General features: G+C 39.5%; 1 protein-coding gene across 2 annotated transcripts; it reads right to left on the bottom strand.

The window, feature by feature from the left end:
• c3h6orf89 (chromosome 3 C6orf89 homolog) lies at positions 1–10,066 on the bottom strand. Of its 2 annotated transcripts, XM_042407306.1 has the most exons (9): positions 9,899–10,066; positions 9,449–9,605; positions 8,276–8,542; positions 7,330–7,495; positions 6,979–7,127; positions 6,070–6,221; positions 5,597–5,732; positions 4,123–4,246; positions 1–2,829 (listed from the first exon to the last, which is right to left on the bottom strand). In XM_042407306.1, the coding sequence occupies exons 3-9, from the start codon at positions 8,462–8,464 to the stop codon at positions 2,747–2,749; spliced, it is 999 nt and encodes a 332-aa protein (XP_042263240.1). In that variant the 5' UTR covers positions 8,465–8,542; positions 9,449–9,605; positions 9,899–10,066; the 3' UTR covers positions 1–2,746. The 2 variants fall into 2 exon arrangements, with proteins under 2 accessions (XP_042263240.1, XP_042263239.1); XM_042407305.1 differs by lacking the exon at positions 9,449–9,605.
• Positions 10,067–10,681: the final 615 nt, after the last annotated feature.

The following is a 10,681-nucleotide window of genomic DNA, read 5'->3' as shown; positions in this document are numbered from 1 at the left end:
TGGAAGCAAATGCATGACAAGTTTTAATTTTCTCAAAAAACTATGACATTTCTATGCAAAGCGTACATTTTAAAAGATTCACTCCCTGATTTTATTTTGGAAATTTGGGGATTTGGGTGATTGATAAAACAAAATAAGGGAGTGCGTCTTTAAAAACACTGAAAATCATATTTGACAGGCATCAACTTTGGCAAACTGATTTAATATTTTTCATACTTAATAACGACCCATAAAAACCCAGATTATGAACAAAATATCTCCACTGCGTCATGGATTTTGGGATTTTTCTTTGTGTGTGTGAAAAACAATTTGTTGAAGATGATGTGACATTAACTTCAAAGTTCGTTATTTTTTTTGTCTGGACTGACAATCACAAGAGATAATTAAAAGTATAACATTACAACACATTATTATTATTTAAAATTAATGGCTTGAACATATATACATCCAATCATAACAATAAATAATGACAGAAATTAAGAGAAGCAGCTTCGTCTGTAAAATCAAAATTAAAAAGAATATCTGAATCAGGTCCTGATGAACAACATGAAGAATGAAAAATAAAATCCTTTCTGTCTCTGATGCCATGTGCTAAGTTTGAGTCATAACTGGTTGTTAAAGGGTCAGTTCCCCCAAAAAATCACTAAGAACAACACATATTCTCTCTCTTCCCTCGAGTATTAAACGTCCAGTTAGACAGTTTTGGTTTTATTTTTCCAGGTTTTGAGGCATCTGTCTCCAAGATTTCTGCGTCCAAATAATGAAGCTGACTGGAATTTAGTTTTAAAATTTGACAAACATGAGTTTTAATAATTCAGCAGCAACATCTCGTTCAGATACAGTGTCCCAGTTAACGCTGGATAATCCACAGAAAACACTGGAAACAGTATTTACCAATAAAACTGGTGAAAATGTTTGACGTTTTTAAGACACAGTAGCTGCTGATAAATTTTCAATCGACTAACTAATTGATTAATTGATTAATCGTTCCAGCTCTAATCACGTCGCATCATTTTTAGACAGTCAGTAGTCGAGTGAATGACTGACAGCTGGCGCAGAGTGAACAGTATTTAAAATCTCACAGGTCAAATCAATATAATAATTATGTATAACACTGATTTTGAATGTTATATTTTTTAAAATTTACTGAGTAGCAATGTTAAATACAGGCACTGATGTAACATCTCAAATATGAGCTTAATTAGAGATTTCTCTCTATAAAACTGCAAGTTATCTGTTACCAGATTGATACGCTTGTGAGTTTACTTTGTCTTTTGATATTACATTAAGTTTTATTGCATTTGGTACAAACCCATTATGTCTAATAAAACATAGACAACCAACACAGACCACAAATAATAAATAATCACAACTCAACTGTCAGGATTGTGCAGAGTGTTCAAGACACCAGTAGAAATAACTAAGAAAATAGTGGTTTTCATAATTTAGGTGAACTGACCCTTTAACACTGAGAAAAGAACCAGATGAGCAGCAGCAGGTGAAGCTGCAGGTGTGTCTCCGAACTTCAGCAGGTAGTCATTTGAATCTCGGAAAGCTCCCAGAAAGCATTGCAAAAACGTGAGAGAGTTCTCACTGACGGGATGAAGGTGTCAGCCGGGGGACGGATTAAAAAGTGAGCTGTGTGTCCTTATCGAGAACTTAGTGTGAATAATAACTGATTTGATGCAAACTTGTTTCAGAATATGCACCACGTAATATCAACTGAGCCTCAAGACAGGTATAAATACAGGAAGTGCTTTAAAGGTCCTCACCAACTTGAGTTTATATTAATCAGCAAATTACCACAAACTAATTAACACTCAATGAACTGGGCGACTTTGGGCTCCCAGTTAGTGTAAATCAGCTGCAGGTACCATGGAGTTTCTCGCCATCCATCACTCTGACGTGGAATTCATGTCAGCAGTTTTCTGACTGATGCATTTGTCATTTTCAGTCGACCTGCTTAGTTGTGGTGATTGTGGACGCGGCCCGTTATTTTAACGTTTGTCATGTAGATCTGACAAATATGTAAAATTAAGAGCTGATATTTCTGTAAGTCACCTTAAAACAAAAGGACATTTTATTGGCTCTGGCACAAAAATGATGATGTCGCCATTCTTAATCCCACCTACGAAGCTCTGATTGAACCTCTTTTATTTTTCCAGCTGGGGAAACCGCCGTCAATGAGCACATGATAAGTCCTCTTTTTGAATCACTGAACAAATGTGGTCATTGATTCGGAGATCTGAGACAATAAGAGATTCACTACCTTCTGAGAGAGAGAGACACACCCAATGAAATCATGAAAATTGTAGATTTTTTTTTTAAATTTCTAGAGATCTGCTTGAAGCTATGGCACGAGCACAGCACATCAAGGACATCTGAGAGCTGATAACGTCTGCAGAGAGTTTAGAGACGCGATGATGTTCTGCTGTCATGCACGAGGACAAAGTCACAAAGTCATTTCTCAAATCCTCTGACCCTCGAACGCAGCAGAAAGTTCCTTTTTCCAAACTGAAGTCATGTGTGCAGTTGTTTTCAGTTGTCCGAGGACTCTGGGAGGATTATCAGAAGGGAGCAGCGTCAGGGGGGGAAAAAAAAAAGACCGGAGGGGTATAAGGCAACAGTGGGCGGGGCCACATAAAAGGCCGTCAAGCTCCAAAACGCCTCAGCAGGAAGTCAAACATTCACAGCCGATCTGCAAGTTCCTGATCCTGAACTCTTTTCACTTCGCTCCACCTGAACGTTAAAAGGCCGATCCGTCGCAGATGATGTTCTGGCCTCGACCGGGGAAGAGCTCCATCTGCCAGTACCGAGGGTCAGCGTACACTACACAGGTCAAAGGTCAGAGGGAACAAACATCAGTTGAGTGTTCAGGAGCGGACAGCTTCAATAGATACACCGAGACTGTGAGGCAGCAGTTTTAACAGTCAATTCGTGTCTCAGAGTAGTACAACATGCTTTACTGCCTCACTTCAGTTCACTTACGGTTGTTTTTATTATCATTATTATTATGATGACACACTCTCTCCTTTTTTTATCAAACTGTATTTTTACAGCTTTTGCCACCTGAAAGGAAGCTGTTGTGTTTCAGTGAAAAAAAAGTCAATTCAATTTCAACAATTACCGTCAAAAACATCCAACATACAGACGGTGGTTTCAGCTGATGGTAAAAGTCAGATGATTGAATCACATTGTTCTATCAGCTGGATTATGACGGAGGGAAAGTGAGACAACAGAGAGACTGTCCACAGAAAGTTGGGAGATTCCCACAAACTCCAAATTTTGTATGTCAGCAGTAGACGGCAGCGGTAAAGTTTCATTTTCTGTTGTATTTTAATCACAGGAGAACAGAACAGACTAAATCTTCTCATAATTCTTGACTGTTTTATATATTTTACATCTTACTGTGCAGTTTACATTAGTGCTGTGCTGACAATCAACTATCAGCAACTGAAGAGACAATCACAGATTTGTTGAGATTTATTTATCTATTCATTTATTTAAAGGATAGTGTGGCAAAATGAATAAATCATTATCAGGCTGCTTCCTAAATAATCTGTCCCATTAGATTAAAAAAAAGAATCTCAATATAAAGATAAATATTTTAAATCCTCATTTATCTTGTGTGCATAATAGTAGATCCTGTTCACACATAATTTACACACACATAATATTTATTTGTGATTTTTTTTTAATTGGGTGATGAGGCAAAATGTCTTTATGAATTGTTTTCATAAAACACTAATAATTTCATTAATAAAAACTTGAATGCAAAGATAATGATTTGTGTGCACAAGAAAGGCTCTTTTAAAATGCATATTGTGCGCACACATATATTGCATTCACAAGATAATAACCAAATGTATCCATGTGTTCATTTATTAACTGGCCGGTGGGACAAAACATAGTAATGACTTGTATAAAAATCCTCATCAGTCTGCTGTTTTCATCCACCGGTAATTTATGTTTTATATGGAGCCCCTAAAGATATTTTTAAATCTCTTTTCACCTTGTGGGCACAAGACCAAACTGTGTTTATACTGTTTGAAGTTGTCTGTTTGTCTCTTGTCACCGTGTTAAACGTGTTTGTGGATGAGAAACAGGTGCAGCAGGTGTTACCCATGTCTCCAGGTGTCAGCCACAGGTTGAAGGAGCTGCAGTGTTTCTGACAGCGTTGAACAGGCAGAACTCGAACCGTCGGCAGCCCCTCGCCCACCACCAGCCAGCCCAACACGCCGACACCCTGAAACACAGACAACACAACACCAGTGAGGGTCTAAACTCTGCTACAGAACAACACATGAACGCACCGATCCAGCACAAATCAGTTCACCAGCATTTCCACACAGACTTTTGAAAAATAATAAGTACAAACACTTAATCTTTTAAGTTGTGGGCAGATCTATGACGCCTAACAGCTGTCACGGAAAGGAAAAAACTGTTTGTGTGCACAATTTACCAATCCATGTGCATCAATTAACAGTGAATAGTACTACACAATATTACTGACATTTTAACATTTGTTCAAGGTAAAATCTGTAGAAGTTACATCCACAAATCTCCATTCAAAATAAAAAAAATTGGAATAAATTCAAGTGATTTTTAAAGTTTTCTCCACAACACCTGCTTATCTCCATATGCATCAATTTTAAGCAAACATTTAAAGTCCAATATGAGACTTTCAACATCAACACATGACATTTGGCTATTTGACAGTCACAGTTTCGACCAAACTTCTGCATGAACTTAAGAAAAAAATCTGTCTTTAACTGTAATCAATGACACTTTTTACTTTGATTTCCTGCTTTAATTTGGTTTGGTTTTGTGAGGTCTGTGGGTTTTTTTTTTTTAGTTGTTTTAACTGCACTGAAATAAACCGTGTACTGAAGAAACAACCATTCCCTAATTGTTTGACTCCTTCACTACTTTCACTCCCTGTTCTTAGTTCCTCATTAGTTGATCAGAGCACACCGAGGTCCCTTCCTCCACTTGTTTACCTGATTGTGTGCACCTGTTTACTCCTACTTAAAGTAAAGGTGCTGATTTTCTGTGAATGCAGCGTCATCCTGTCTGCTGTGGCCTCTCTGCTCTGTGTGTATGTAGGTCAGCCCCGCCCTCCGTCAAGCAGACACACAGAACTGAAGCTCTTTATACATCCATGACACAGAGACAAAGAGCAGAGGAGAGAAACAGCAATATAACCCGGTCGCTACGCTACAAGTCCTGACCTCACACTCTGTGTACTGTTATTGGCTGGGGGATACACACCTACTGCCCAAAGGTCGACACCCAGACGCTTCCCGAACACAGCAAAACAATAAGGAAATGAGAAAATACAGGCAGAGGGCAGAGTCTCTGCTGATAAATACACTGACACACTTCTAGTGGGTCATAAGTGATGATTGAGAGGGATTACTTTTGTATGAGTCTACTTTGTTTTTTAGGAAAATCCTGCAAAGTATAAAGAATATTTCCAGTTTATTCCAACTTGGTTCTTACTTTTGTAGTTTTGTCCATTATAACACACTGTACTCAGGCCTGTTTAGTCCTCTGGTCTCTCAATGTTTGGACATGTGGACTCAGTTGAACTCACCTTGCTCTGGGAGTTTGTGCTGTGGGTGACCAGACAGCGCTGCAGGATGGTCCCAGCGCTGTCCAGCAGGGGACAGAGCTCTGCCTTCGGGAAGAGCCACCTTAACACCTTCTCCCTGGTCCCAGAGCTGAATCTCCTACAGCGACAACACAACACAAGAACTTAATATAATAATCAATACCACTGTGTCCACTTGGTGCATTTTATATGCCGATATATGACTGATGATGTCTTTATAAACCTGTTTGTGTGTGATGCCACCTCCAAGTCCCAGTGCAGACATGATGCATTTTAACCACAGTAAACAGCATTAGCATAACCTGCTAATTTAAGCTCTCTTAATAACATTGCAACCTCATCTCCACTCTCAGCCAGTAGATTTAAACTAAACCTAACTAGCGTCTATAAATGATGAAATTAAATTGCTGTCAAACCACAACTCAACCACAGCTGCATTGAACAGAAATGTGTACCAGAGCAGGGTGAAGTTGGCGGGTCCTTGGGGAAGGCCAAGGTTGTGATTCTGTAGGCCGTCCTCCTCCTCCAGCAGAATGGACATGGAGCCTGAATGAGCCAAGTAGAGCTCCTCGAGCTGCTGCCGCTGGACGCTGAGGGACTCCCCACCCTGCAAAAACGAGTATACACAAACAGTTGGTCGTTGTTGTTGTTGTGTGGTAACAGTGCAGACAGATTTAAAAAGACTGCAACAATAATTCAATTGTGACCAAAATAAATCAGACGTGATGATGTGAGTGATTAAGTGACTGACAGTTGGAGAACTTCAAGGGTTGGGTGGTAATGAATCTCTCCTGGTTAAATCATCAGAACAAACGTTTTTAGTTCTTGTGCGTCAAAAAATATTTGGGTCTTTGATAAAAAGTCAAATGTAAAAGCCTGTGGATGTAAAAACTGAAAGAGTGAAATCAACTACAACTCCCAAGATGCATTTCCATAAGAGGTTTAAGCTTTTTGAAATCACTACAGCTCTGGCTTCCTCTCAATAGCGATGACAAATGGAGCTCATAGTTATTGAAGTATTTAGAGCCATTAACCAAATGTACAGAAAAAAAAACCTGATTTGTCAAATACAAAGTTGAAATAATTCAGATTGATGTCCACAGCATTAAACGATTGTATGTTAAATTATTCAGGAGACTCCTGCGTTTCTATGTCGAGGAACATTGAGGAGATTAAAATAAAACTTTGAAATGGGAGTTACAGTGGTGAAAAACAGCGACTCTTCCCACTTAACAACTCTATGAACGATAAAAAACAAAAGACATTTGAAAAGAGTGTAAAAGTGTTTCTTTTAAAAAGCTGCCTTTTACAAAGTTTGCACACATGGGTGTCACATCGACACCTCGTCCGTGTGGACATCTGACCTTCAGCAGGACGAGCTGTGGCCCCCGTCGCAGAGCCACGGTGCCTCTTAGGCTCTCTGGGACTTCCAGCACTGAGGAGATCTCTGCACAGCCCGAACAATTGACCAGACTCTGCCTGAGAGAGCCGGCACTCCACCATTCATGGAAACCTGCAGCACACACACACACAAACATTTACTATTAACTAACTACAGTCTCATCTGTCAGCAGATGGAAGAATCCTGCTCACCTGTGGCGGTAAACAGACATATTTGATTTTACATCAGGCTGTACTTTCTAATTGGTGTTTGTGAGAAAGAATAAAAACAGAAAGGAAGTCAGGAATTCAGACAGAGCGATCATGCTTCAGACCTTGCAGGTTGTACTTCTTGGCGATGGGTAGTGACAGCAGTCGGACGTGGCTGAGGGGGGACGACCAATTGTAACAGCCCAGATTGACCAGACCCAGCTGTGGGGCGCTCTGGGGATAGGTAAAGGCCAGCACCACCACCAGCAGGAAGCCCACTGCCACCACGAACTGCAGGGACAGACAGACAGAGACATTACATAACACAGAGAACTGTCTCCTTCCTCGGGACACACAAAGCATGAATTAAACTTATGCACTGTATATTCTAAAAACAGCCAAGTAATTCATTTTACAGCAATAAAATAATATATATAATATTTTCAAGAAATTACATTTAAGAGTTAGGATGACAGGATATGTTCACATTTTTTCAAGTCTATCTTAAAACAACACTCACATATTCACATTGAGACAGTTTTTTAGACAATAACAGTTCCTCCTGTCCATATTCACCATGACATGATCGCTTCCTAACTTTAATTTAATTTTAAAGATGACAGACAAAATCCAGACCGTTTTCCATGCTAAAATGCATTCTTAAGTTCAGATGACACTAATATGAGGCTTCAGCTGTCTCAGTTAGACAAATCAAGTAGATATCTTCTTAATTTACAGTCTTTTTAGTATGAAATGTCTGTTTTGTATTTCCACAGACAGTGTTTTCTTGTTGTTAACACAAAGAGAGAATTTCCACTGTGGAAACACAAGGAAGAAGTTTGTATCAAAGCCTCACAAGGGTCCTGCAGCACTAACCCCCCCCCCCCCCCCCCCCCCCCAAAATGATTTTATTAACTACTTTAACAAACTGGGAAAAGCAATCAAATCCTCACATTTATGAGGCTGTATGTTTAGTGCTTTTATGTGATAAAGGCTTTCAGCGATTCATCAATGATATTTTCTGTCCACTGGAGGTTTCAGCAGTGTAATATTTGCAGTAGCAGGTCTGACCTTGATGGTGGCTCTCAGGATGGGGAACTGAGGAGGCTCTCTCCTGGGCTCATTGGTCTCCAGGACCCGCTTGATGAACCTCTCGATCTCCCTCTCCGACATCCCATAGCGGTAGCCCGACTGGCGGAGGATGTCGATGCTCTCGGACAGTTTGTCGTAGATACACGGCTCGCTCATCGTCGTCCCCATGATGGCAGCGGTGACGGCGGCTTCTCGGTCAAACGCGTCGATCTTCAGCTACTGCGGGCTCCAGGAGCATGATGTCACCTGTGAATCATCAGAGAAGTTAACTGCCACTTTTATCCAGTCCACAACTCAAAGATATTAAGTTTACTGTTATAGAGGACTGAAGACACCAGAAAATATTCTCATTTGAGAAGCTGGAATCAGAGAATTTGGACATTTATCAAAAGAGTTGGCAATTAATTTAACAATTGTCAACTAATCGATTCATTGAATAATTGTTGCAGCTGTGGTTAAAATTTCTCTGAGGTACCAATAAAATTCACCAGTGGTTCAAATCAGTTGTACTAGTCATGATGAACAGATAGTCTCAGAATTATTTATCGGAAAGAATTTGGAGTTAAAACATGTTACTGAAGTCAACTAATATAAAATATAAACTTGCTGCAAATTTAGTATTCTGCTCACTATACTGTCATCATCATGGCTGCCAATTTACTGAGAGGTTTTTTTAGATTTTATGGGCATATTTTGTCACAGAAACTCCTTCAGTTCAGCAGTTCGCTCTGACAGCTGCTTCAGGGTCTTTCTGCAGGTCACCATCCAACATTACACCTGAAAGTGTAACGTCTTTACTGTTTAATGTTCTCTCGTCCATCTCCATGTCCCCTTGATTGTCTCCCATCTAAGTCATGGAGCGCTTTACTTTAGAAAAAATGTTTTTTAGTGTCTAAATTCACGTCATTCCTTCTTTATTTTTGCAGCACAGACAAAGTTGAACATGATTCATTATACAGAAACCTGGACCAGATATCTTTAAACCTGCTTTAAGAAATAGATCTTCCTGAAAAAATAAGGCTGGTTTAACTGGTGATGTTGCTTTATTAGACACACCTCTGGTTTCACAGTAAATCTGATATAAAATCTGTAACAATATCAGCTCGCCTTCTTCCATTAAAGTCTGCCCCACAACCGTTGGACTTCACTCACAGCTCAAAAAAGGTTTCAAGCAAACAACAGTGAAGAAAAACATTGACAGACATCAATGACAACGACCCATATTCCTCCTCCTCCTCCTCCTCCTGCAGCTCCAGACAGGTTATTCAGCTCTTTCTTGGCACAGAAAGTCATCTCGTTAAACGTTCGTCTAGTGACAAACATAACAAATACCATCAGTGCAACTGTTGCAGGACTGGTGGCATTTCAAGATATTACAACACCGCGTTTAAAACAGTCAGCCACGTGTAATGTCACTACAAACTCGGTGCCAAAACAATGACATGACACGATGAGACTTACGTTGATTTAGCGAAGGCAAACAAAACTTAATCGTGCTCAACTAAGAGCAGTAACGTTACACTGACAGGTTAGCTTGTGTTTGCTAGCCTTGGTTAACATTTACGCCGCTTAAACAAACTCCAGAAAACTGAAACCCCTCACCTTAAAGTGAGACAGACCGCAGTAGTAGAGAGCCTCTTCTTTCTCAAGTTACTTACGAAAATGTATGTTTTGTTTTTTTAATAAACTAGCTTGCTAGCTACAGAGCATGGGTGCAACAAACAGCTAAGACAGTCTTCTTCTTCTACTTCTTCTTCTTCTTCCTTTTATTCTTCTTGGGCTTCTTCTTCTTCCTCTGCTCGCAGTTAACAAAATGGCACATTATCGCCACCAACTGGTATTGAATGTTTATAGCTGTTCAGTAAATTATTGACGAGAAATTTGAAATGGAATTTACATGGAAATTATTAAAAGAATACTGAAGGGACAAACCTTGTGTGTTTATGTGTATGTTACCGTTTTGTTCTACTCTCACACATGTTTATCAGTATGCTCATTGTGTGAATCCGCACATGCAAATATTCGGATATTTGCAAACTGTCACAACCTTTCAAACATTAACATTTCGTAGGTTTCAGTAATCTGGTAAAAACGAAATGATAACGAACGAACCTTTAAATAAGTAACATATTCATCCTCAAATTTCAGTGCAATATGTAGTCATATCTCCTCAGCTGTCATTTCTCAAAACACATTTAAATCACAGTTACTGATGAACAAGGCAGACATCAAAGAAGCCTGTTCATACATGAGGGATTAGAGAGACAGAGATAACATGTTGCTGTCTCCAACAACATAGCAGAGCCATGAAGGCGGGGGCTTTACCATAGATAAAGAGTTCTATGTATTATAAAGGCAAATATCTAATGAAATGGTGTTACCAGA

The sequence above is a fragment of the Thunnus maccoyii genome, chromosome 3 (assembly GCF_910596095.1).
Source record: "Thunnus maccoyii chromosome 3, fThuMac1.1, whole genome shotgun sequence".
Classification (NCBI taxonomy): Eukaryota; Metazoa; Chordata; class Actinopteri; order Scombriformes; family Scombridae; genus Thunnus; species Thunnus maccoyii.
Note: the sequence above shows the minus strand (reverse complement) of the source record. Positions and strands in the feature narration are given on the sequence as shown.

Bases quoted from the DNA above. Each gene is read 5' to 3' on its own strand.
- c3h6orf89 (XM_042407306.1), bottom strand. From the start codon at position 8,464: ATGGGGACGACGATGAGCGAGCCGTGTATCTACGACAAACTGTCCGAG. The intron at 4,247-5,596 runs GTGAGTTCAACT...TCTGTGTTTCAG, and splicing joins GCACAAACTCCCAGAGCAAG to GGTGTCGGCGTGTTGGGCTG. The intron at 2,830-4,122 runs GTAACACCTGCT...TGACCTGTGTAG, and splicing joins GCTGACACCTGGAGACATGG to TGTACGCTGACCCTCGGTAC.